At 39.3% G+C, this 27,498-nt stretch overlaps 3 protein-coding genes across 5 annotated transcripts in view; 2 read left to right on the top strand and 1 right to left on the bottom strand.

Moving 5' to 3' along the window:
• Positions 1-5,269: 5,269 nt before the first annotated feature.
• LOC143282480 (glutaredoxin-like protein C5orf63 homolog) lies at positions 5,270-9,491 on the bottom strand. Its single transcript, XM_076588136.1, has 3 exons — positions 9,419-9,491; positions 7,781-8,066; positions 5,270-5,855 (listed from the first exon to the last, which is right to left on the bottom strand). Exons 2-3 carry the CDS (start codon positions 8,057-8,059, stop codon positions 5,685-5,687), a joined length of 450 nt encoding a protein of 149 aa, XP_076444251.1. The 5' UTR covers positions 8,060-8,066; positions 9,419-9,491; the 3' UTR covers positions 5,270-5,684.
• A 407-nt stretch (positions 9,492-9,898) lies between these two features.
• On the top strand, positions 9,899-18,321 carry LOC143282479 (m7GpppN-mRNA hydrolase NUDT17-like). Of its 3 annotated transcripts, none has more exons than XM_076588134.1 (8): positions 9,899-9,994; positions 10,549-10,731; positions 11,516-11,635; positions 12,391-12,571; positions 14,048-14,073; positions 15,313-15,414; positions 16,629-16,870; positions 17,653-18,321. In XM_076588134.1, the coding sequence occupies exons 2-8, from the start codon at positions 10,645-10,647 to the stop codon at positions 17,801-17,803; spliced, it is 909 nt and encodes a 302-aa protein (XP_076444249.1). In that variant the 5' UTR covers positions 9,899-9,994; positions 10,549-10,644; the 3' UTR covers positions 17,804-18,321. The 3 variants fall into 3 exon arrangements, with proteins under 3 accessions (XP_076444249.1, XP_076444247.1, XP_076444248.1); XM_076588132.1 differs by having other exon boundaries at positions 9,906-9,994; positions 10,563-10,731; XM_076588133.1 differs by having other exon boundaries at positions 9,914-9,994; positions 10,574-10,731.
• Positions 18,322-26,544: 8,223 nt separating this feature from the next.
• Positions 26,545-27,498, top strand: part of LOC143282478 (long-chain fatty acid transport protein 2-like) — a 31,324-nt gene continuing 30,370 nt past the window's right edge. Inside the window, exon 1 of the mRNA XM_076588131.1 lies at positions 26,545-26,754. The gene's annotated coding sequence lies outside the window, so the exon portion shown is untranslated. The remainder of the gene's footprint in view (positions 26,755-27,498) is intronic.

Here is a 27,498-nt window from a genome sequence, read left to right as displayed (position 1 = left end):
TGACTATCATATATTCATGCACATTTTTTTTTTTTACTAATACAGTCATTTGCTTACGTTTTTATATGTTTGTCAATATGTGTGTATGTGCACGCACACATATTTGAGATATCTGCGAAAAAAGTTACAGTTGAGAATTTGTACTTGTTCTCATGTGTTCATCAGTCTAGGAATATATATGTACTTGCCATATTTCTATCGATATAGTCATACATCATAAAAGTGGAAGAAAAAAGTTCAGGCAACAACTAAACAACTTTTTCCGTTATTTCAAAATGACTTTCACAAAGATTAAAAAGTGAAATGTTAAATGAAAATCCTTCACAGACTGCATTTGAGGGCCATTTGGATTCTCTCTGATGGTAGAGAATCGACACTATTTTCCCCTGTGGATTCCTCAATATTTCTGATGTTTGGTCTCCAGTTCATGCAAGACCCACCAACTCCCGGCCACCGCAAGAACCTGATCTGCGACCTGACCTGCTTTGCTCTGCTGACACCTGTGACGGCAACAAGCGCCTACCTGTGCACTGGTGGTGCCCTGCACTATTACCAGCAGAAGCCTGACAGCTGGCAGGTGCAAGGGCTGATTGCACTCACCGGCTGTCTTATCACCGTCTACTTTGTCTGGCTGGTGGTGAGTATACAAGTATACAGCCTCTGTTCAGTGCTGTTCAGATTCAGTGCACCAGTTGATAGAGTTTGTCTTGACTGATATTAGATGATGATTCCAAAGACAACTGGTTTTAGTGACTGTGATGTTTATGAGTTGTGTGAATTGAAACTGGGGAAAAAAACAAGACTGAATGAATTTCATTAGAACACATGCACATGTTCAAACTAGCATGGTGTCTTATACCAGTCAAGTCACATATACATTACCTTCAGTTACCTCTTCATGAAAAGATGAAAACAGCTGTTAAAGAGGGTGTTGTAAAGAAGAAATGAGATGATAGCTTTACCTCGGTAAACATCTTGACACAGAACTATGAAGATTTTTTATTTTCCATTTTGATCATGGTCAAATTCATTTGATACACACTGACACAGATACTGAAAATGTTATGGTAATGTTGTACTTCATCTTGGTAAACACCTGGACACAGAAGGGTTCTATAAAAAAGGACAAGTTTCACTTTCAAGGTGTCAGAGCATGCAGACAGATCCATATACACCACACCACATCCACTGTGGAGAAAAAAAAGAAGAAAAAAAAAAAAAGAAAGTAGATGCCTGGTCTTTGCATAAACTCAACATGCTAATCAGGTCTTGAGAGCCGATCCTAGGTTTGTGTGAAAGAGGCAAATGATGTTCAAATCCTCTCAAAAAAAGAGCTGCTCAAACTGCTGTCATTTTGAAAATGTTATTTTCTGCTGTCTTCATCAGATTGGTATCCATAACCACTCAGGCAAACGACTTTCAAATTCCCCTCAAAAGAGCTGCTCTGCTGTCAGTTTGCAAATTATATTTTCTGCTGTCTTCATCAGATTGGTATCCATCACAATGCAAGCAAACAACTTTCAAATCCCCCTCAAAAGAGCTGCTCTGCTGTCATCAGTTTGAACATTCCATTTTCTGCTGTCTTCATCAGATTGGTATCCATCACAATGCAAGCAAACAACTTTCAAATCCCCCTCAAAAGAGCTGCTCTGCTGTCATCAGTTTGAACATTCCATTTTCTGCTGTCTTCATCAGATTGGTATCCATCACCACTACACCATCTGCAAGAGGTGGCGGCAGGATCACCAGGTGGTGAAGATCACCTACATCTCGCCCGTCAAGAGCAAGAGAACTCTGCGCTCCTCCAGCCTAGCCAGCTGCAAGCTGGACAACACTCCCCTGTCTCCGGCCACCTCTGCCCGAGGGAGCATCCTGGCTCGGGCAAGTGTCAGCGACCGGGGAAGTCAGCAACGCCAGTCCTTGGTTCCCACGCCCGTCCTTCGCCCCATCCTCAAGTACTCCTCCCGCTTCCATGCCACCAGTTGGCAGTCCGGATTGAATGAGTGTGCCATGGAACTGGGTCTGCCGCCTTCTTATATTCCGGAAAGGTCCAACTCGAGTCTTCTTTGTTTTCATCAGTCGAGGCAAGAAACATATGTTTGAGGGGTGAAAAAAAATCCAGATTTTTGGTCCATGTGGGTATGTCACGAGGGTGTCAGAGACTTCCGATAGACGCTCAGTAATAGGTCAGTGATAGCTGGCTACGCAAAAAGTGTACAATCTGCAGCATGTCAAGAGAAAAATACAAGATTTTCTGTGACTTTGCAGGTACCCACCAGATTACTGGTAATCAGTCTGATATTATATTTTTGGGGAAAGTAGAGTTTTTCAGTACAGATACATGCCAGACTATTTGAGGATGCTATATCAACACATTGTTCACAGCTCTGCAGATTATCTGTGTTCAAACAGCAACATGACTTTTTATCTATGAATGAGAATGCAAACTGACACATAGTAACAAGCAGTAGACATACATGTCTTTGCATGCGTGTCTTATAAACTTTGTTCAGGTTTAATTGACATTAAAAATTGATTCTGATTCATACAAATGGACACACAAACATGAGTACAGATAAAGTGTAAAACAACCTGATGCACAAATGTAAGGACACAGCAGATAGAAGTAGCAGTAAAAGACAGGCGGAAACATTCACGTATTGGTTTTCCAGTGACTCACAAATCGTCCCACTTTTCTAGTAATTTGGTGTCATGTATTTTCAAACTTCTGAAGATATTATTAAAAAAAAAAAAAAACCCACTACACAGAGACATGCATGCAAACTAGGACCCAGTAGATGGATGAACAAAACTTACTGGTTCTATTTGAATCTCTGCGGACACTTGCAATAATTATTACGTAACAAAATATCAACAGATATTTCCAGTTCCATCTGTACATACAGTAAATGAAGATCTGCCCTGCTTATATAACATCCTCCGTGTTTTGAAATCTGTTTTTTTTTTTCCCTTCAGAGTCTTTTGACATCTGCTTTTACTGGCAGGGAAAAGGGAGGATGCCATCTTTTACTCACTGAGTACCAGAGAGAGAGAGAGAATGAGAGTGAGTTTGTATGAAACTTTCCCTGCAAAAGACAATAATATTTCTGTGGATTCTTTGAAATGCGTGGGAAAGTGCATGCTGCATATAAGATTTCAGTTGTCTTTCACTTTTAGAATTTTTATGAGTGAATCAAGTGCTCTCTGGAAATATGAATCTCTATTTGAGATCTCAGTTAAAGGGGTAATACAATTCTTTCACTTAAAGAAAGCATTAAAGCATGTCTAATTCTTCCACACACGACAAAATATCAACAGCATTCCTATTTCTCATGATGAGGACACAGCTTAAATGTTGTAAAGAACAAACAGCATAGTTCTACATTTTTTCTTTCTGTATAAAAAAGAGAGGAAAATTTGTTTAAATTTGTTTGTTTATCTGGAACATTTGCACCCCCCCCCCCCCCAAACCCCCCCACCAATTTCTTGTTAGTTTTGTTACTTTGAATTATTAGTTAATAATGTTGGTTATGTTACTCTGTTGTGTTTAATCATAGTACAGTAGTTCCAATGTTAAATTTGCTATTATAATAGCCATTCCCTCACTGAGATATTGTGTTTTATCATTAATGCTGTTGTTTCACTCACAGTTAATATTCACCTGCTCTCACTGAGAGTTTACAAGTATTGGTTTTTCATTTATTTTTATATTCACAAAAATTCTCCACCCATGTATTATGATTGATAATAATAATGATATTATTATTAATGATAATAGCAATGGAGTTTCAGGGTTTCTTTGACTCCAGTGAACCCAGGGCACTAAAGAAATATTTATCAAAATGTTACACACTTACACAATACAAAAATAACAGAGCAAGTTGTGGGACACAAGCATAATATGCACCAACATATGTACAGACTGGCATGCTAATTTCATACACAGACAAAGACACACACACACATCTGCGATAATCCAATATCAAACTCAACAGTTTTTATATGAAACATTTAAACAACCCTGCATGTATGTACAAAGCTCATATTCTTTGCTTTTGATCAGTAGTTACAATACTTCTTCACATTGATTTGTTCTGATATTCAACTTGTGTGACAGAAATTATATTGTCTGTAACTGCATGCATCTTACTGATGATTTAGATTTTAATTGCATTTGTGCATTCCATTTATTGATGTCACCTTGATTGAAATAATCCTCTTTGGAGTATATTTAAAATTCATTCTGTAATAATATATATTAGTAATGAACACATTGTATTTATTATATATATATTTATCTATTATGTCCACTTGAATACAAGCCCAATACATTTGCAGCTGTAAATTGATACTGATTTGTAGGACTTGTAGTTCAGTTTGTTTGAATGAAATAAATAAATAAAAAGGACAAAAATTCTTCTGTTTGTAAGATTGCATGAGAAATGTTAGTGTTGAAATGAACTCTGGCAAGCTGAGATACACTGTTTGTGTAGCTCTCACTCTGTCCACACACAAACACTTGTACTCTCGAACACATTCTTTCTCCTTTAAACACACACTGAACATTTACTTCTTTAAATGTGTTTTGACATTTAAAAAATTATATATGTCGATATTTTAACAGTAATAATGCATACATCACAGTGGAACAAAAAGTATTAGAAAAATAAATTTATGAAAAAAAAATCTAAAAAAAATTGTCAGTTCCACACATTTCTTAATCAAGCATGGAAATTAAATTTGTATTTGTCTGTACATATGTGTATGGGCTGTGTGCACAAATGCAAGTACAACATATAAAGCCTTTGTATGCTTATGAATGATCAAAGGAAACATACTACATTTCTAAACAATATTAGCTACTGCATCAAATGTTCACTCCAAGTAATGACACAGTTACAATTATTATCTTTTATAACAGATTTTGTAACCAGCTGACTGACCATATTTGATTTTAATTTTACACAGAAATATGTCACTGGAAAAACAAAAACAAAGATGGTTACGAACTAAAAACTATAAGATGTTTTTGCCGCACAGAAAATTGAAAATCTTCTTGTTGTGTCCATGTCACATATTCTTGCTCATAACAAGGGAAGTTTAATGCAAAGACATACCAGATCTGTCAAATCTAATGCATGTATCATTCAGTAAGAATTCTGATTTCCGCCGCAAGAAGAGTAACACTATATCAACACTTACATATAACCCCTGTACTCATTTGAACAGCCCCCCCCCTACACCCCCCCCCCCCCAAAAAAAAGCCAGTATTGAATATATGTGATGATAAAGTGAAAAAGAAAGATTGAATAAATAAAATGACAGTGATATTCTTGATATACATTAAACATCATCTTTATTTGGTGTGTTTCAAGAAGAAAAGATCATACATGTAAACCACGATCAACACACACACGTGCGCACGTACACATACATACACAAGCGTACAATGAAGAAGCCATGAAACTGATGCAAAAGTGTGCAAGCACACTGCTAATTTTCTGTTATAAGAGAAACGCAGAAAAACATCAAAATCATCTTTTTGTCCATAACATTAAGTCAAACACATACTGAGACCCGCATATGACAAACACACATATGTGCATACATGTCCATATCAAACTGGGCACAAAACACACATTTTTAGATTAAGCAGACACACACACCCTCACAGTTTCTTTGTTTCAGCTTTCACTCTGCTCCCAATCTGACAACGCTATCAAAAGTTTGTCGTGACTGACTCTGTGTTTCATCAAAAAGGAGCCATTGAAATGAAAGACTGGGATATCAAACCGGTATTTTTTGTACCATTTCTTGTTCTCTTCCAGCAAGATGTCCACCTTCTCCAGTGTGAACTGCAAACAGAAAGCAAACAGACAATTTTACTGCCTGCTCTTCAGATTTCATTTCAACATTACAAGGTTGTCTACACACTTTTACTCTTTTTTTTTGTCGTTCTGAAAACAAATGTACCTATATAAAACTACTTTTCTCTCTATCATGGTTCAGAAAATAAAAAGAAGATACAAACATTAAATTAAACCATACTATATGAAGTGGATTCACACACACACACTCTCTCTCTCTTTCTCTCTTCAAATGCATTTGACTACACCACTGGAAAAACAGTTTTTGACTCACTTGTGTAAACAAAGTGAGTCTATGTTTTAACCCGGTGTTCGGTTGTCTGTGTGTGTGTGTGTGTGTCTGTGTGTCCGTGGTAAACTTTAACATTGACATTTTCTCTGCAAATACTTTGTCAGTTGACACCAAATTAGGCATAAAAATAGAAACAAGAGAGGCAAGGCCTTCAAGACTCACTTGTGATACACTTTTTTTTTTTTTTAAATCCAAGCTTTTTATGTATTGAGTATGATTTAGCAAATTAAGTCCCCTAGCATTAATTACAGAGCAATTTCCCTTATTTACTATCTGCACCAAAACGTTTGCAAAATAAATAAAACTTCCATGCTTAGCAAAAGAAGTTCCTGTTTGAACAAAAAATGATAATAATGACTGCTCTTGTTGTTGGGTCAGAATATCAGATCAAAGTGCCAAGTTTAGAGAATACAAAAATATAAATATAACAGTAATTGCAGTTTGCATATAATTAGGCTTCATTTTTTATTTTTTTGTGCCCATCCCAGAGGTGCAATATTGTTTTAAACAAGATGACTGGAAAGAACTGAATTTTTCCTATTTTTATGCCTAATTTGGTGTCAGCTGACAAATTATTTGCAGAGAAAATGTCAATGTTAAAGTTTACCACACACACACACACACACACACAGACAACCGAACACCGGGTTAAAACATAGACTCACTTTGTTTACACAAGTGAGTAAAAAATTTTGGTGCAGATAGCAAAGAAGGGAAATTACTCTGTAATTAATGGTAGGGGACTTAATTTGCTTTAAACTGATCTTTCTCATCTTAAACATTACATTTGAAATCATACTCAATACATAAAAAGCTTGGATTAAAAAAAAAAAAAAAAAGTGTATCACAAGTGAGCCTTGCCTCTCTTGTTTTTTTTTTTTTTTTTTTTATAGTTCAGAAAACAAGCATGCCTACTTAGTACTGCTTTTAAATGATTCAGAAAATGAACTGACAACACATACATGAAATATATAAAACCATACTTCATAAAGCAGTCACACACACACACACATTACATGTCCAGTATCACATAAAGTGAAAAGACGTTAAAAAGACCTTTAAGGAAAAAGACACACACACACTTCAAATGCATATGACTATACCCCTAGAAACAGTCTTCCACTATCTTATCACCACTTAAATTCTTCCTTAATATATCATTTAGCAGTAACGATTTTGTAACAAATTCTGGGTTAACTTTATGAATTTGAAAACTACTGAATTTTTGCAACCTCATTATGACTGGGGTCAGACATTCATCATTTCATTCATCAAGAAGGTAAGAAATTTCTAACATTCATCAATTTGCTATGTTGTCAACATAATATATGTTTAATCACTTTAAATATGTCAGCTGTAAATGGAAGAACAAGTTGTCCAATTATAAATCATTATCCTCCATCCCCTATACACATCCTGATGAATACACACAATTTACCAAACTGCATTAAAAAACAACAACCCAAAACAAAACAAAAAAAAGACAGTAAAAAGAAAAACAACAACAACAACAACAAACAACAGCCACCTGAACAAATAAAACTAATCCCTCATAACACACATCACTATGATGAGCATTGCTCTGAAGTACCACAAGCATATATTTTATCTCATATCTCACCCTGTGTCTGAATGGTTGCAATTCTTCCACAGCATCATCACACAAAGGACAGGGGTCCTTTGTGTACAGAGTCAGCACTGGCAGAACCTGTTTTTTTCTTTGAGAGCAAAGAGACCGCATAGGCTGCAGGATCTTCACCCTCGCAGTGAAAACGGTGGGATGGCTGTTCAGTCCTCCGATAGTCATTCTCATGTTTGATGAGAGAGGTTGCCATAGTTCTGGCTGGGTGGACAGATGAAGCAGTCTCTGTCTGCAGTGTGCTGTCAGACTTGCTGCCATTGTAAGCCTGTAAGTGATAATAAATGCAATATATTCTTGAAATACACACACACACACACACACACACACACATACACACAAGATATATTGTATAAACATCTGTTGCTCATTTTGCCACCATATGATGAGATGGTTAAACCATACAAATGGTTCTCCAAGTTTGCTGTTTCAGGTCTTCTCCTTGTCCATATCCTGTCTTATGAGCTTTTGTTAGTCAACCCCTAGGCTTCCTCTTCCAGTTCTACCTTGTATTACTTATTTACTTAATATTCATTCATGGTTATCACTAGGTTTTTTTTAACACACACACACACACACACAAACACACACACATGTGGTGGCTTTATGGATAAAGAACCCAACTGGGGTGCAGGTTAGATTCATGCAAGGAACAGGATTTAACGCAGGAGGAAGGTGGCAGAATGGTTAAGACGCTCAGCTGCCAATACAGAGAGTCCGTGAGGGTGTGGGTTCGAATCCCGCTCTCGCCCTTTCTCCTAAGTTTGACTGGAAAATCAAACTGAGCGTCTAGTCTTTCGGATGAGACGATAAACCGAGGTCCCGTGTGCAGCACGCACTTGGCGCACTGAAAAAGAACCCATGGCAACGAGAGTGTTGTCCTCTGGCGAAATTACGTAAAATGAAATCCACTTTCATAGGTACACAAATATGTAAGCATGCACTCAAGGCCTGACTAAGCGCGTTGGGTTATGCTGCTGGTCAGGCATCTGCTCAACAGATGTGGTGTAGCGTGTATGGATTTGTCCGAACGCAGTGACGCCTCCTTGAGAAAGTGAAAACTGAAAAACTTAACGCATGGCCCATCCACTATAAACATGGATTTGGGGGTCTTGGTATGTTCCACTTTAAAAAGTTTTTTTTAGATGAGATGAGGGTAGAGACAGACTACTGGGCAGTGGCATGATCAGCAGCTGGTTGTTGCACACATCCACTCTCATCCCCCACAAAAAAGTAAGCATCTATCATGCACTGTCATTACACATCTAAAACATATTTTTACTAATTCATTACGTTAAAATTACTTTCACACAGCACACGTTCAATAGTTTACTAGCCCTGATCGATCAGTAAGACAACAACTCAAACAATACACACACTCACAAAAATACAACACACTCACATACACAAAAAACACTTCAGCTTCCACTACTTTATATGCGCGCGCTTTGTGTATGTGTGTGTGTGTGCGTCAGTGTGTGTGTGTGTGTGTGATCGATGGATATTGAAGTAAAACGATTAAGTAATCTATGCATGTCGACGTTTCCAAAATCTCCAGTTCAATTCTACCCGTTTTACTATTGCTTTATATCGTTCAAACTCCTCCCTTGTCCTGCTTACCGTAAGTCAGTGCATAGCTAACTAGAGACTGGGTCGCGAGTGAAGGTCGTGCACATGGCCCGACGAAATCGAAAATCAAAATAGCTATATACACAACAGGTATTTTACAGTTTATGTAATGGTTACAGAGAACAACATCTGGTTTGGTGAAAAAAAAGCACAACAAATTCACATTACAAAATGTCATTTATAAAAATGACACAGCGCCTTTCTTTATGCAACTGAACCCTTTTAATGATTGATACTGCAATTCATAATCAATTGTTTTACTTTCAAATGTATAACTACTGTAGACACTGTAAAACACACACCCACACACCCACACACACACACACACACACACAGAAGAGACAGAGAGAGGCAGAGAAAGAGAGAGAAAAAGTAAAGGTGGTTCAGCAGAACTTTTGTTCAACTGTTGCGCCCTGCACTGCACTCCTTCAATGCCAATATCCACGATTCACACGCCTGCGTAACATATAGCCGATGTATAATTTCCGATGCGATCGTCTGCTTTATCAGGAGCTGGTTATCTTCATGCTATTCCGACCAAACGAAGATTCAGCCGAAGTCTTAACGGTCAGTGTTGCTTGAAACTACGAAACGAAACATCACGCATTTTATCGTTTGAGAGAGAGAGAGAGAGAGAGAGAGAGAGTACGCTCGCTCGCGCGCGTGCGTGCGTATGTGTGTGTGTGTGTGTGTGTGTGTGTGTGTGTGTGTGTGTGTGTGTGTGTGTAAAGAAATGTGTATGTGAATGTGTGTATATGCATGTGCTGTTCATGTGTGTGTGTGTGTGCGCGCATGTGAGTGTGCCCATGTGTGTGTGTGTGAGTGTGTGTGTGTGTGTGTGTGTGTGTGTGTGTGTGTGTGTGTGTGTGTGTGTGACATTTAGAAAAAGAAACAAATTCACATATTCTTGAGGTACAAGTTCTACAGAAACGCAGCTCATTGTCATCTTTCTGATTGATTGCCAAGTATCAGGAAACATTAAAAGCAAGATCAAGTACTGATACCTTGCTATTGTTGACAATGTTTTGAGTTGTTTTAGCAATGCAGAGATGGCCTTGTAGGTAACTGGGCAGTGAACACTGTGATACCTATTGATCTACTCATTCATTATTTATTTACAGCTGTGGTAGATCAGTTCATTTTCAGAGTATCCCCAGCAACATAACCTACAAGAAAGATCCTCAACATCAAGGATAAAGGATAAAAACCACGTCACCATGGCAACTGTGACAGGTGGAAGGATTCTAATCCATCTTCAGAAAAAAGGGAAAGATCAGGTGCCTAGACTTGCTGGATTTGCTGAGGTGGGATATTGCTTATTTCTCTCTCCCTCTCTCTAACACACACACACACACACACACACACACACATACACACATGTATATATATATATATGTATATATATATATATATGTCTATCTATCTATCTATCTGTCTGTCTGTCTATCTATCTATCTATACACATACAGAGAGAGAAAGAGAGAGAGAGTGCTGAATATAAATTTGTGTGTGTGTGTTGTAATGAAATTGTATGTATTGTATTATTACTCTTTGTTGCGACAGATGTCTCTGTGTAAAATTCAGGCTGCCCTCTACAAGGAGAGCGCATCACCACAGTGTAGTGCCACTCTTTTCCTTACTATATTTTATTTCTTTTCCGATCAAAGTGCATTTTTCTGCAGAACTTTGCCAGGGACAAACCCTTTTGTTGCCATGAGTTCTTTACATGCCTAAGTCTGCATGTGTGCGTGAGTGTGTGCGTGCGTGCGTGTGTGCGTGCATGCGTGCGTGCGTGTGTGGTGCGTGCGTGTGTGCGTGCGTGCGTGTGTGTGTGATGGTGATGATCTGGTCCTCGCTTTGTGTGTGTGTGTGTGTGTGTGTGTGTGTGTGTGTGTGTGTGTGTGTGTGTGTGTACACTTGTGTGTTTCCTCAATTGTTTGCAAGTTTGCACATATGCCAACACACACACAATAATTCTAGTAACTGTATAAAACTGTGAATAACAAAGCAAACTTCATCATGATTACAGTAATTTTTGCACTGAAAATATTGCCATTATTACTATGATTTTTCTTTGTTTCATTTCAGTGCGTTGTAGATTACTTTGATGGAAGGAACGGACAAGCAGATGTGTGCGTAAGGCTGGAAAACAACAGACTGATCATCTCCAACGATTTCTTAGACAGCTCCCTGAAGTTACACATTAAGGTGACAACATTTGAAAATGTCATTGTGTATGGTGACAATTTTCTGGCTTTGTTTCTCCATACCTCTTATTAAACTGCATGCAAGTTGAAGGGAAACTTGGTTAGTATGTGGTGACTTAAAGGTGTGTGCTTTTATGTGAGAAATATTCACTATACTGATTAGTTTTCAGAAAGTTAAATTCCATACTGCCAGTAGCATAAGATCTGTGTAAGGCTTTGAAGTATCAGTCTGTTAAAGAGACTTACATGAGCATTCTCTTCCACAAGGAGTTTCTTGTTGGTATTGGTAAAACTTTCCTGAGTGATATGCTTTTGCTTGTGTCTTTATCTGAGCTTGTATGGTAACCAGACTGAACTAGACAGATACGTCATGAACAGTTGTATGGAAGGAAACTTTATTATTCAAATAGGATGAGATAAGAACCACTGTTAGAATCATTATTGAGTCAAACTGAACTTTTGCAAACATACTAGATCTGTGCATATAGTTTCAGATTTACAGATATTGGAATAGTTTAACAACAGTGGAAAATATGTGTGAAGGGGCTGGGGGTGGGCCTGTGTGTGTGTGAAGATGCGTGCGTGCGCACACACGCGTGTGTGTGTGTGTGTGTTTTCAGTTTCTTACTTGAAGTGCACAACTATTCTTGATGGAAATGTTTCTTAATGCCAGAGAGAGAGAAAGAGACTGGGAAATATAGAGTTTAGAGATCTTGCATGGATGCTGTTTCATTACCTTTTTGTGTGTATGTGCAGCATCCTTCATTCTGCCCCATTAAGAACTTGAGCCCTGATCATGGGGAGCTGCCTGAAGCAGTACTATCTCGGGGTATCTGCTCAGGTGTAGCCATTATTCTGGAATCAGCTGACAACAAAGTCCTCCTCACAAAACGAGCTCCTCATCTCCGTGCCTTCCCCAACATCTGGGTGCCTCCAGGTAAAAACAAAACAAAACAAAAAAAGACAACATGTATATATATATATGTGTGTGTGTGTGTGTGTGTGTGCATGCGTATGTGCGTGCGTGCGTGTGCGTGTGCGTGTGAGTGTGTGTGTGTGTGTGTGTGTGTGTGTGTGTGTGTGAGATAGTCAGTCATGTCTGACTATGACCACCAGAACAGCAGAGGAGGCAACTGCAGATTTGATTATGGTGGAGAGTGTCTTGCCCAAGTTACATCCCCCCTCTCTCAGCCTAGAGTAACACACACACACACACACACACACACACACACACACACACACACACACACACACACACATATATATATATATATATATATATATATTATATTCTTGTTTTGAGTGAAAGGAGCAAACATTCTTAGCCTTCTTCTGTTACCAAGTTTGATGGTTTTCTCCATTCCGTTTACTTGTTATCATGTTAGTCACACGTTTAGAGTACTCTGTAGAGTAGGGGAGTGAAAGGAATATGTATTCTTATTCCTTTTCCTGTAGCATCTATTCCCCCTTCCTCTTGTGTGTTATGATTTATACATCACACACTTGGAGTTACTGGTAACTTCTGCATTGCAGTGGATGAAAGGAACAGTACATTCTTACTTCTTTTCCTACTGGGTCTGATTTCGTGCCTCAATCTCATAAGCTATCACCTTAAAAAACAACAACACCTGTTCTGCCTTAGAAGAGGAGCATACATCTAAAAACAAAAGAAAGGAGAATGATTTGATAATGCAAAGACAGAAAGATAGTGAAGGGGTATAGAGTACACTTCCTCATTTTGCCAACTCACATAGCATGCATTATTTTTGCACATACAGTTTCAGTTGTACATACACCAAACAGAATTTGAAAATACGTTACATTATTACTTTTTATTACATAGAATGTGAAGTAGCAAGGGGTGGTGAGGGAGAGACTGAGACTGAAAAAGAGAACCATGTACTGACATACAGAACAAGCTGAGTAGAATAGAACAGAAAAGAATAGAATAGAATGTCTTTATTACCAAGTTTACCAGTGTCACAAGGAATATTGGAGGGATGGTAGTGAATAGTACATAAACAGTACAAAGATAGACACAAATGTGAATAGCATACACATTTCATGACCCTCAGCTCCCCCCTCCCTGCCCCCCAGTCCCCCCCCCAACCCCCCCCCCCCCCCAAAAAAAAAAACAACAACAAAAAAAGGACCAGAAGAATGCAAGAGTGAGATGTACTTCTATCGATGTGTCGTGCATGACTGTATGTTGCAGAGTCGTCTTGGAGACTGCAGTTACTTACAAAAGGAGGCAGGCCAATAGAAAATTTATGTTTTGAATTTAAAGTTTTGTAAAGTTGTAATTGCAGAGATACCAAAATTGAGCTCCTATTTTGTTGTTGTTGTTGTTGTTGTTTTTTTGCTTGCTTATGTTTTGCCATCATGACTATTATTCTGTTTTATTGATTTGCAGGTGGTCATGTGGATCCAGATGAAACTGTACGTATTAATATGTATGCATACAGTTGTACAGAGATAAGTTGGTGCATGTTTTCTTTTGATTATTTGGTCAGTGTGTGTGTGTCTGTATGTGCGTGCATGTGCATGTGTGTGTGTGTGTGTGTGTGTGTGTGTGTGTGTGTGTGTTGGCATACTGATTAGAAATGCATTGTCAGTTCTGTGTCTGTTTGTATGATAGTCATTTGTGTCTACCTATGGCCGTCAGTTCAGCAGAGGAGGCAACTGCACTCCTGACTATCTAGGCTATAATTTGATTATAGTGGAGAGTGTCGTGCCCAAGTTACATTCCTGCTCTCTCAGCCAAGAGGGCTTTAGGACAGTTGACATGAAGGCCAACTGGCCCGCAGGGCTACAGCACAAAGATCCAGCGCAATCTTGCCTTCTAGTTTGAGGGTATTAATCATTCACAAAAGACAAAGCTGTAAATGATTTCCCACTGCAGTGGAGAAACCATTGATCATGCAGTTCTCACGTTGCTGTTGGCCCAAATATAAGCTTATATATGATATAAGCTGAGTACAACAGTACAAGCCACATCAGTTTTATGATCACATAAGCAAGGAAGCAAGCAAGTAAGAAAGCATGCAAGCAAGGAAGCAAGCAAACAGAAACAGCTTCATTCTACTATATATGAGTCTGCATGTGCCATCCAAGCAAGAGTTCCTATTAACTGTGCCCACTACTTCAGTCCTTTTCTGTGCATTTTACTGAACACCACTGAAGTGACTTGCCAGCAATGCAAGGTGACCTGACATTGATAGGTCTTGTGGACTGCAAACACTTGGACAGTGACACAATGAACCTGGGTGTGGCTGTATATGATTAAAAACGAGCAGGTGAATTGCTCAGAATTACACCACCAAAATGAGACAGAAAAAAAACAACTAAGGAAGAATGATCTCTAGTGTCACCAGGATCCCCCCATCCCCTCAGCCTCAAATCTTTCATCACAAGACATTGAGTAATGGTTCAGTGTTGGTTAAAAATGCTGATAATTGTTCTAAACTGAAACTCTACCTGTGTCACATGAAAGAATAATTAGGCTAGGAGAGTAAATGATTAACAAACAATAAAGAGTGGTTACTCTCTTCATGAAACACGGTACACAACTTCAAGTCAATGCTGCTTATTCTACTCATTCAGCCATCACACAGGCAAATAAAAGGTACACTGTTTATGGAGAGAGTCACCACTCTTCATTGTTTACCAATTTCACAGTTGACCCAAGCAGGACTCAGGGAGCTTCGAGAAGAGACAGGTCTCGTCATCAAAGAAAGTGACTGCCTTGAAGGAAGCCTCGTCCCCCTGGCCTTGTGGGAGGTGAGGAAGCAGGGATTTTCTTTTTTTTTCCCGTCTTACAAAAAAAACAGATAAGGGGGTATATACTATTGGCATTTTTGTCATCTTCATATGCATACACATAAAGAGATTTAAGATTCTAGCAGGTCTGCACATATCTTGATCTTAACCCTTTGAGCCCTGAGTTCCTGAGTAATTCTAACCCTTCTGCCTGAGCTCCTAAGCCAAAATTTGCAAATAATTGGTATTTAATGTGTCACGGCAGATATAAAAAGAGTGCCCTGACCACCGCTTTACCGGTGGTAGAGAAAAAATGACATAATGCCTAGCCACCAGTTGAGCGGTGCATAAACACTTGTGTCGTGTTTTGCTATTGGTTGACTTATACTGAAATTGATATTTTTTATCCAAAGCACATGCATAAAACACAGTGAAAAGGCACGGCCATGTTGGTACTACGTTCGCTGACGTCAGAATATTACGGTTTTTCTGATTGGCACTTCAATATAAGTCAACCAGTAGCAAAACACAACACAAGTGTTTACGCACCGCTCAACCGGTGGCTAGGCATTATTTCCTTTTTCTCTACCACCGGTAAAGCGGTGGTCAGGGCTCAAAGGGTTAAAGACTTGAAAAAAAGGTCTAACTGAACATAGGAACCACTGTTCAGATTCAAACCACACACCCCACATATCTGTGGGATAGAAATCCAAACATCTGAAGTTATTGGTTTCAAACTTAATGCAACTTTGATCTTCACAAAACATCTGGATAGCATTTTTTGCGTATTTCTCCTGTAAGAAACCCAACAGTGGAAGGGATACAACTCTATGCATTTAGGAAGTTGAAACCTTGCCTTTGTAACTTCATAAAAAGCTGGGGATTGTGTTTTCTGTGAATATTATGGGTTGATTTTCTTTTCACAGGTTACAATTCATTGGCCTGCTGATGAGTATCTTCCGTGTAACAAAACAATTTCTGTCTTTATATCTACATAAGAATTTGAAATTAAAAGAATGCGGCAATACAAGAGCATCCAGGAGTCATGACCTGGGTGCAGTCTGGTTCCCTTAGAGTGCAAGGAGTTAAGGGCCGAAGCACTTGACTGAGGGGGGCTTCTTCTCTGAAGACCTTGTATTGTCCAGCACTCCATAGAGTTTCTTATCACCTCTCAGCTGTTGCTTAATTAATTGTTTGCTGGACAGAAATGAATGCTGACTTTTTTTGTTTTTCAGTCAGTGTACCCACCCCGCCTGTCTTTGGGTGCCCCATTGAGACACCACATTGTGCTGTATCTCCACGCTGTACTAACACCACAACTCACGTCTGACGTGCTATTCAAACAGCTAAAGTTTGACCCCAATGAAGTGTCAGCTTGCACCTGGGTGGACAAGAAGACGATCGAAGCAATCGTGAAAGTGAATGAAGAGATGACAGATTCTGTACAGCATGACCCAGCCTTGCCTCAGACTTTAAGGTAATGTAGAAGATATATGAAGGGGAGAAAAAAAATCTCTTGGGCAGTTTTTTCCACAAGCATTGGCACTGTCTAGGAGTTTCTGCTGTTGCTGACTGCACAAGTGATTGTTTCTCTGTCTCTTTTTTTATGATCACTTAAGTTGGGAAACAGTTTCTGTGTTTACATACTTAGAGTGTGTTCACACAGACACAGCCTGTTGTTAGATGAAAACAAGAACTTAGCAAATCTTTCTACCTGTTTATGTGAGATGACCAGAGGCCTTTCTTCTTCTGCATTCTTGGGCCGTAACTCCCATGTACAAGTGTGCTTTTACGTGCATGACCCTGCTATGTATGTAGGAAGCCATACTCTGTTTTCAGGCATTTACATTCTTGTTATGTTCATGTTTCCATAGCCCACTGAACACCTACATGGATCACAGTATCTTTAACATGTGCATTGGATCTGCACGTGTATACATACAAAGGAGGTTCAGGCATAAGCTGGTCTGCACATATGTTGACATGGAAGAAATCTCCATTTTTAACCTGTGTGTGTATGTGTGCTAGTGTGAGCGTATGTGTGTATGTGTGTTTATGCATGCATGTGTGTGCACAATGAGAGAGAAGAGAGAGGTTTTTCCGTTTTTTTTCTTTCCAATCGGTGATTATCGTTAAACGCTTAAAAATTTTCATGGAAAAAAAGAGAGGAAATTTGTGTTTCCTTTCTTTTTGTCTGTTATCATTCAAGCATTCTGTTTCTGCTGGTGTTTTTTACATATTCTGTGTACTGGTTTGCAGAGCTCTTCTGCTGGATGATCAGAAGAATCAGGTGGAAGCTGATATCCCATTGGATCCATTCATTGAACGGTCTAGAAGTGATGGAGACTGTGAGAGAGTGAGCACCGGCACTAAATATGCACTTGAACAGTTCCTGTTGAAAAAAGAGTGAGCTTTGGAAGAGGTGGGAATGCTGTACTGTTTGAGTTCTTCGCTTTGGTTGTGATGGTTTATTAATCTGTATATCTTGGTTTTGCCTTTTGTTTGAGTGTATTTTGCTCTGTGTGTGTGTGTGTGTGTGTGTGTGTGTGTGTGTGTGTGTGTGTGTGTGTGTGTGTGTGTTTTCTGTTTATGTGTGCATGAATGGGCTGGTATGGATGTATTGGTTTGTGTGTGTGATGACAAATACCATGAGTAATGATATCAACAGTGGTGACAATGTTGACAGTGATCATGGAAGAGCTGATCACATTTTACAGCTCAACGAAAAGATTGGTCAAGTGTCAAGCATTGTAAAATTTCAGAGCAGATATGAATATATATATTTAACATTATATTTATTTGATTTTCTTTCCTGAAGCTCATATTTGCGACATGAATAAAGTCTTATTATATCGCAAACATCTATGGATTTTTCACACACACACACACTCACACACACACACACACACACACACACACACACACACACACATCAATTCTATGCTGAAATAACTGATATCATCTGAATGAGAAAAAAGTCTTTTAAATGATATAATAGACTTTGCACACAAAAAAACAGGAAAGACTTTCATGAAATTGATGACATTGTGGCAATACTTCCATGTGACAAAATAAGTTATGTTTTGTCAGTATTCATTTATCTATCAAAATAAGAGTGTGATAAGGAGCCAAGAACGGGAAACATACACTGAACAAGGATGATTCTTCATTTCTGTAAAGTGTTTGGGTCTAACATGGATACATTTTTGATACTTTCTCATTCCACTCTGCACATTATATCGAATGGAAGATGGGAAATTATAACTGAATTGCTTCACAGAGAGACAGAGGGAGAAAGACAAAAATAGGGATGCAGAGTTTTGTACATTTGAAATTCATAACAAAAACATTATTAGAAGTGCCATTTTCATTATATTCGCATGAATCAAAATTTAATCAGAACTTTTCCATATGATAACACTGCAAAAAATCTCTGTCACAGAAAGCATGATCATGGTTTGTTGTGCAAAGTCCTTTCATGTGTTGAATATGATAATCGTGTCAATGCTTTATCATGAAATAGGGCAGAATTTGTAAAATGAATAAAACTGCAACGCTTTGAAATGTTTCATGGAATTGTATGTGTATGGTATAACTTTAGAAAGTAATCTAGAGCTAATTCTTTTGTTTGATTCTAAAGTCAGTTCATTCTTTTAGTATTCTGCTTCATTTTTTCGTTTATGATTTTACATCTTAAATGATGTTTATTTGTCATTTTCATTAATTGCTGAATTTTAAAGTGTGTTTGTATGAAAGAGAGAGAGAGAAAGAGAGAGAGAGAATGCATGTGTGTGTGAGAAGGAGAAAAGAAAATAGCAATGACAGACTGTTGGTATTTATTCTATTTCACATTTTAGATTATGCCTTATTTGTTTGTGTTAATGAACAGCCAAGAATACATTTCATCTTGAAGTATCATTTTGTGTTTCAAGTTTTATGACACATTTTCCTCTTTATTGGTGTTATGTTTGCAGTACACCGAGAAAAAAAGGACAAAATAAACTGCTGTTGGGATTGAAATATTGTGTATGTTACCCAGTTTTGAAAAGCAATGTTTGCCTGCTTGCATGTATCTTTTTCTCTCCAAGTCTTTCTTACTTTTTATTTTTCTTTTACTGTTTTTCGTGATCTATGTATATATTATATGTCTGTCTTTCCTCTGTCTGTGTGTGGGGTGGGGTAGGCATGTTTGCAATAGATGTCATCTTTGCACAGAAGAAGGAAATATTACCCAACCTTCACAGTGTGCTGCATAATTATATATAGTCTTGGAAATATCTTTTCTCCATTTTAAGCCGAGTGTGCTACAAGCTCATAAAAATGGGACTACAGTGATAAGTGTGCATCAGCTTCACAAATGTGAGAGTATTTATCACATTTCACAGTCAGCACTGCTGGTTGATGCATGGGCATCCCATTTGTGTAGTCCATCTCCCTTTTCTTTGTGTATATTGACTTTAGTTGTTTAGACTGAACATGGATTGCATCTGTCCATTAACAGCTACTTGGTGTCTGCTTGGTTGGTCAATCTTCAGTCTTGATGATGTACAGTTACTTTAACCCTTACACATCCAGCATTCCGTTGTGCAAATAAAAAAAGAAGAAGAAAAAAAGAACTAATGGAGGAGAAATAAACGAGAATAAAAATTAGATGATAATAAACTATTGTTACACAATATCAGTGAATGCTACACTATCTAAAAACCAAAATAATGAAAAAAACAAAAACAAAAAAACAAAACAAAAACAAAACAACAACAACAACAACAACAACAAAAAACAGATATAAGAACTATGCTGACTCATCTATAGATCTCCAGTTAGACCAATCTGGCTGCTGTTGCAGTCCATGAGGATAAACCCCAACCAGCACAGCTCTAACCATCATAGATCCTACTTGAGCTAGAGGCCCTAGGTTACTGCAAGCGAAAAGGAAAGAGAGCTCCCTCTTGAAGGATATCAAGGAGGGAGCCTCAGCTGGAAGAGGATTCCAAGCTGGGATGATGTGAGGAAAAAAAGCTGTATTCGAAAACATTTGTTCTCGCTGACACGTGAAAGAGTTTATATATGTATGACTTGACCATGTTATGCTAGGGTAAAAGCTGACATGCTGAGTTGGCTGGATGTCGACCAGGTTACTGATGATCTTGCAGAGCAAAACTGACTGTGCTTTTGTTTTTATGCTTTCAAGAGTGTTACATTTCAGGTTATAAAGCATAGCTGTCACACTTCTGTCATATTTGAAATTGCCAGTAACATCATGTGCAGCTCTTCTTTGAACTTGCTCGATCTGGTGGATCTGATCAGCTGTGTGAGCTAGGATTCCATACTGAGCTGCATTATTCCATATTTGCTCTAAAAGTGTACAATATACATCGGCTTTGGTCTTCTTATTGCTACTCTTCAGGTTCTTTCTAAAGGAGCCTAACATGCTGTTGGCCTTTCGAATTTCTAGTAATTCGGTCCACATGGATCTTCAAGTTCAGGTCGTAGTGATGTCGACCACAAGGTACTTGGAGCTGGTTGAGCGCTCATGTGTAAACCCTTCCAGTCGGTAACCAAAGAGGGCTGGCTTCTTTGATCTGCTACAGGACAACACATTGTATTTTTGTGGATGAAACTCCATTCCCCACTGTGACAAGGTGTTGAGTCACTCTGTAGGAGACTGCAATCCTTGCTGTTGTTGATTTCCTTGTAAACAGTGCAGTCATCAGCAAACAGTCGTAATTTGGAGTGGAGGATTTCTGCGAGATCGTTGATGAAAAAAAAGGAACAGAAGCGGTCCCAGAACTGTCCTGTGCGGAACCCACTCATGGCAGGTACCTTTTCTTATGATTCTCCATCCAAGACTACTAGCTGCGTTCTACCAGTTATGAAGGCTTCAATCCATCTGAGTACATTTCCACGGATACTGTAATGATCCAGTTTCTGGAAAAGACGTTTATGAGGTACACGATCAGAGGCCTTGGAGAAATCTAAGATCACTAGATCGGTCTGTCTTCCTTTATCTAGACTGCTGGTTAGTTCTTGTGCATGTGCCAGAAGCTGGGTTTCACAGCTTCTTTTTGCCATGAAGCCATGTTGAGCAACAGTCATGATGTGGGCGTTGACGTAGCGCATGATATTGCTGGCCAGTATGTCCTCTTGAAGCTTGCAGCATAAGCTGGTAAGGTAAGGAAAACTGGACGATAGTTTGCTGCTACATTTCTGCTTCCTTTCTTGAACATAGCTGTCACACTGGCATTCTTCCAGTCCACAGGTACTGTCCCATCACTTAATGTTTTGTTGAATAAGTGAGGCAAGAAGGGTGTTGGTTCTTGAGCGCACTACTGTAGGAATTTGGTTCGTATCCCATCTGTACTCTGAGGTTTTGTGAGGGTTGGTGTTTCTAAGAAGTTTGCAAAGTCCTTCGCTGACAATGATATCGTCCATTTGCAGGTAAGTTTCGCCACTCTGTTAGAGGATTCTTACAGCATCTTCCGTAAAGACTGATTTGTACTGACATTCAAGTTGTTGGTCTTAAACTTTGCTGATGAATAGTTTGCCCTGCTGTTCTTGAGGGAATACTCCAGTAACGTTTTTGTCTCAGGGCTTTGATTTAATTCCAGAATCTTATCTGGTTACTGCCTGAACCTGGAGTATCTTCATCATTTGGTGGGTATGTGATCTGGTTGATGTAATTCCAGTATGTCTGGCGTTGGATCTTCTGCACTGTCACTCTTGCTTTGTGAACCTTCTACGTGCTGATTTTTTTTGGCTGTTTTGGATTTATTCTACGTATTCTGTAGGTGTCTTTTTAAAAAATGAAGATTGCGGATCTTAAATGTGACCCATGACTCGATGTTCTGCTCACTGTAAAACGTTTTTGCTGGCATGTGATCTTCGATGAGATTAGAGAAAAGGTTTTTAAAGCTCTCCCACTGATGCCCCGTTGACTGTAATTTCGTTGATTTTACCTTCAAATTATGGTAGATGTTATGTGATTCTGTTCTTCAGTGCTTCAGCGTCGGTTTTCATATAATATTGTAGGACGTTTCCTCACACCGTGTTTCTTAAATAACAACGATACTATCAATAAAAGAAATAATCAATCAAAAAAAGGGGTGACATACATTTGATTTGATCATGAGAATTTCATGGTCCCCAATGCCAGGAATAGTGTCGGTACTGTTTATCAATGTCGAGTTGTTGGTGAAGAACATGTCCATTACGTTAGCTGCTGTCTTGTTATCCTTGTGGGTTTATCAATGATATGTTCGAGATGGGCATTATACATATGCGAGTTCTTTACTCAGTGCAGCTTATTGTATTTGTAGCTTCAGTATCTCGGTTGTCCAGTCGGGTTAAAATCTTCTCCGGCGCCAAATATGGGCATTATCTGGTATCTTCTTAAGACTGTTGTGGGCAGTCGATCGAAGTAGCGTGGGCTTGTAGTCCGAGTTCTATAAAGTGAACCAATATAATCTTGACCTTGATCCAAAAGAGATCACATGTGTTAGGTTGTAACTCCTCGGGTTTGCAACTCTCGTACGTCAGTGGATGATACCAGTATCAAGACACCTCCTCGATCACTATCTCTATCTTTCCCTTCATAGTTTAAGCAGTATAGCCATCTCGAAAGACTTCGTTTAACTTAACCCTTTCACCGCCAAGCTCGCATTAATGCACAGGCGTGGTAGAGGACCCACGACACTGAAAGGTGACCATTCATTGGTCCGTTATCCATGAACATACTGCTCTTAATGCTCGGTGGTAGGATAGGCCATATTTTCTATACATTGCAGGGGGAATCCCCAGCTATTCTTAGCCACTGTCTTTTCTGTGTGAATGCCACAAGGGAATTTTGCACTCTAAATTGACTGGCGGTGAAAGGGTTAAGTCATGTTTCTGTCATGATTCGGCTCCAGTGAGGACGTCTGCTTGTGAGGCGTCAGCGGGGTTGTCCTTCAGAGGTTCCTTCTTTGTAACTGAGAGACAGTTCACCACCGCAATCCTCACAGGTGGGTCTTTCTTCTTCTCCTGCTCCCGGTGTTCTGGTCGGATTCCTTCAGATGTGCCTTTGGGAGAAGAGGTTGCATATGGACAGCTGAAGCTCAGACCAGACCTCAACGTGTTGAATGAGGACAGACTTAGCGTTTCAAACCTGTCACATCTACAAAAAAAACAAAAAACAAAAAAACACACACAAAAAAACAACAACAACAACACTAAAACCAACCCACAAAACAGTTCATGACACTGTATCCCAACCATTTAACTCCTTATGACAAATAAGACTAGGCCGTGCTGAGGACGTCAGCCATTCCGCTTAATTTATCATCATCCCCATATTACAAAAAATCGTAAAACAGGAAAACAACAACAACAACAATACTTAAAATCCACACAAAAAATACATTAAAAAGATCATATTGGCAAATAACACTGCAGAATGGGCAGCTAGTGCCCATCCAAGTGTTTACATCTCACTACCAAATCGCCAGAACAAAACAGCGCAGATAGTTCATCACAGACCGCGGAAAAGAGAAAAAAGTGTCAAGGCTTGCTTAAAAAAAGACAGGGGAATGGACTGGGAAGGCGGAAAAAGGAGACAACAGTGAAGGAAGAAAAAAGGCAGAAACAAAACGAGTGATAGAAAAGAGGAAATTTCTAGCAACGAATTTCCAGAAGGCGGGGATGCTGTTTATACTGAAAGACCCCTGGCATCCCCACGGGGGTACTGACCCGATGTGTTAAGCATAAATCTACAATTTGATATAGGTGAATAAGTAAAAAGACCAAAATTTTAACACCCTCTTAATCAATTTGTCCCTCTGAAAATGGTTAGGCCTGCCTGAATTCTGATTTTCTATTTCAGTCAAAACCTTCCAAATTCTTTCACGAAAACGAAATCACCACATCCTCGATTCTGTGTAAGTTAGCCTTCGAAGTTGTATAGCCCCATGTTTTGATTTATAGTGCCTTGATTATCCACAACATCAGTTTAGAAAATCACAAATCCGTTCATGCAAATGTTTACCGTAAATGGTTAAACCGGATAGGTACAGTAATGAAAACTAAATGTAGTGCTTACATTTTGGATTTCAGTTCTGAATATGTTGAAAGTGTTTACATCAAAGTAATCTTTTTTTATCAATAGAATATTTCACTGACTTATACCTGAAGTTCAAGTGACAGATGCTGTCTGTTCAACTCAGCTGAAAACAACCCAGCGACAAAATTACACTGACTGACTACTGTACGTACTGGTTTTCCGCCAAACTGAGAAAACTGGTAAGATTTATCTTTGAATAATCAGGAAATCTCTGGATTGGTTATTCTTCTTCTTCTGCGTGCGTGGGCTGCAACTCCCACGTTCACTTGTATACACGCGAGTGGGCTTTAATGTGTACAACCGTTTTTACCCCGCTACGTAGGCAGCCATACTCCGCTTTTGGGGGTGGTTATATTCATGTGAAGCAGTACAACTGATCCAGCATGGACAATACTTCCCACTGAGTTCGAAACCGGGTTCACGATACAGTGTTCAAAAACAGGGAAACAAAACACTGACATGCATGCGCTGACGTTCTCTCTCTGTGCTCGACAGCGTGATTTCGATTTCACACACGACTGAGAGAGAAAACTGTTGATCGTGGCTACCACATATATATGCATGTCAGTTTACTATATAATGGCTATGATGGCTACTCAACTTGCAGAACTGAGACGCATGGGGCGGGATCGAGAGGAGACAGAGAGAGAGACATTGAAAATATTTTTTATTGACATTCTGGAAAGTTATCATGTCAAGGAGATGCACGTTTTTTTCAGTCGAAAGTAGGCATATCAATCAAAGATAAGCACACAAAGCAAAAGTAAATGAATACATTCAAAGAAAAGAGACCTGAAACATTCAACAAATGGGCACGTATGCAATCTGAAGCCGAGCGCACACAACGACGCCGTTAAGAAATGCTGGTTTATACGAGGGTCATTCAATAAATAAGGTGAATTTTTCGGTATAAGGACTTCTAATACAGGTAGAAGCTTACTTTTTTTCCCTTTTTTTTCAACGTAGTCTCCCAGCACTGTCACACACTTTTCCCATCTGTGCACAAGCTTCCGTATTCCCTCAGCGTAAAAATCTTTGGACTGATGTCTCAGCCAGTCGCTCACAACACTTTTGACTTCATCGTCACTTTCAAACTTGGTGCCTCTCGTGAACGCTTTCAAGGGACCAAACAGGTGAAAGTCTGAAGGGGCAAGGTCTGGGCTGTAAGGGGGGATGAGGGAACAGTTCCCAGCCCAGCTCGTTGATGGTCTGCACCGTTCGGGCTGCTGTGTGAGGCCTTGCATCTTTGGCACCCACCGGCAGCTGACCTTCGAGTAGCCAAGGTCATCATGGACAGTTTTGTGTGCTGTCCCAACAGATAAGCTCAAAGTCCTTGCAATGTCATCCACTGTCACCCTTCTGTCAGACTGAATGAGGTCATTGACTGATTCGATCACCTCAGGAGACCTCACTTCTGTAGGCTTTCCAGGCCTGTCTTCATCCTCAACACTGCTCCGTCCTTCTTTAAACAATTTAGCCCACTTGTAGACATTTTTTCGGCTGAAACATGTGGCACCATACACAGTTGACATTCTCCAATGAATTTCAACTGGTTTGCACCCTTCAGCAACCAAAAACTTGATATCTGACCGCTGTTCAATCCTGGAGCATGCTTCTTGGTCGGCCATCTTTGTTAATCGCCAAAACTCTCAAATTTTTTTTTAATCTGCAAAACAAATTAAATCCATGTGAAAAAGAAGTAAAACAAAAAAAATTTAAAAAAAAGTAAGCTTCTATCTGTATTAGAAGTCCTTATACCGAAAAATTCACCTTATTTATTGAATGACCCTCGTAGTTATTCAGTTCTCAGTGTGAGTGTCGACAGTTTCCAGGTTATTTCTAGAGTGCGCGTGAGCAATTCAGCTCAGTGCAGCGAACACGACACGCCCAGACACAGACACACATAAACATGTACACAGGCATTGATATTTATGCACTGCGCGCCTGCATTTTATCACTCATACAGCCGGCATATATATATTGACTCGTTCGCGCAGGGGAGAGAAAGAGAGAGGGAGAGAGTCTCTTTTCAATACAAGGCCTGTCGAGGGGGTCGGCAAAAGTATGCCCTCGGAAACACACACACACACACACTGACACACACACACACACACACACGTCGAAATCGTGTTCAGGAATGCACACAACGTTTGTGAGTCAAAACTTGTTCTCTCACCATTCCCGCACGCAGCAAATGTAGGTTGTTTCTTTTTCTTCGTAGACCGCGCTGTTGCTGGCTGTTGGTTTCTGAACTGACTGTGTTCAAGGTAAAGTGCTCGCATTTATGAACCTTTTTTTCAACTCAGAGTGTCCAGTGTGTTGCTTATCTCGTAATGTTTCAATTTGATTTTGATGTAGGCTAAAACAAAGAACAGTACGTCTGATCCATGTCACAGTTGTTGTTTTCTGGCTAGTTCGGTCTAAGAGATCATGTGAAAGTGGAAAGGCATTGTCGGAAAGGAAACTGATTTGTTTTCAGTGACAATAGTGTCCACTGTTTTCTCCCTCGTGTCCACAGTTTCCCCTCAAAGATGGAATGAGTGGTTTCATAATAGGCGTGGTCGTTCACCATGTCAGTCACACACAGAGTGGAGATAGACTGAGGGGATGAAAGGTGGAGATAATATATATCGGTTTTGCTATGGAACAACACTGAAATCTTATCAAAAGATAGGCGGGATAAAATTTGATTCGTAAAGGCTTCTGTGCTCACTCATCGTTATATGAATTGCATCATGATGTTGGTTTCCGCGTCGGATTTACCCGAACATTTGTTCCTGTTGTTTATCGTCATAGCCTTGCTTAGCGAAGCCTGTGTGAAAGATATGTAGTTTATCGTCATTGCCTTGCTCATCGAAGTGTGAAAGATATGTAGTTTAACGTCATAGCCTTGCTCATCGAAGTGTGAAAGATATGTAGTTTATCGTCATAGCCTTGCTCATCGAAGTGTGAAAGATAAAGTTACCCATCTCCTTCGTTGTACTCAGTTCATTTTGAATACCCACTGTACT

This window comes from Babylonia areolata, chromosome 5 (assembly GCF_041734735.1).
Source record: "Babylonia areolata isolate BAREFJ2019XMU chromosome 5, ASM4173473v1, whole genome shotgun sequence".
Classification (NCBI taxonomy): Eukaryota; Metazoa; Mollusca; class Gastropoda; order Neogastropoda; family Buccinidae; genus Babylonia; species Babylonia areolata.
This window is presented reverse-complemented; position numbering and strand designations above follow the sequence as displayed.

Bases quoted from the DNA above. Each gene is read 5' to 3' on its own strand.
- LOC143282479 (XM_076588133.1), top strand. From the start codon at position 9,916: ATGCGATCGTCTGCTTTATCAGGAGCTGGTTATCTTCATGCTATTCCG. The intron at 9,995-10,573 runs GTCAGTGTTGCT...GTTCATTTTCAG, and splicing joins ATTCAGCCGAAGTCTTAACG to AGTATCCCCAGCAACATAAC. The intron at 14,074-15,312 runs GTACGTATTAAT...CCAATTTCACAG, and splicing joins ATGTGGATCCAGATGAAACT to TTGACCCAAGCAGGACTCAG.
- LOC143282480 (XM_076588136.1), bottom strand. From the start codon at position 8,059: ATGGCAGCAAGTCTGACAGCACACTGCAGACAGAGACTGCTTCATCTG. The intron at 5,856-7,780 runs GTGAGATATGAG...TTCTGTTTGCAG, and splicing joins TGCAACCATTCAGACACAGG to TTCACACTGGAGAAGGTGGA.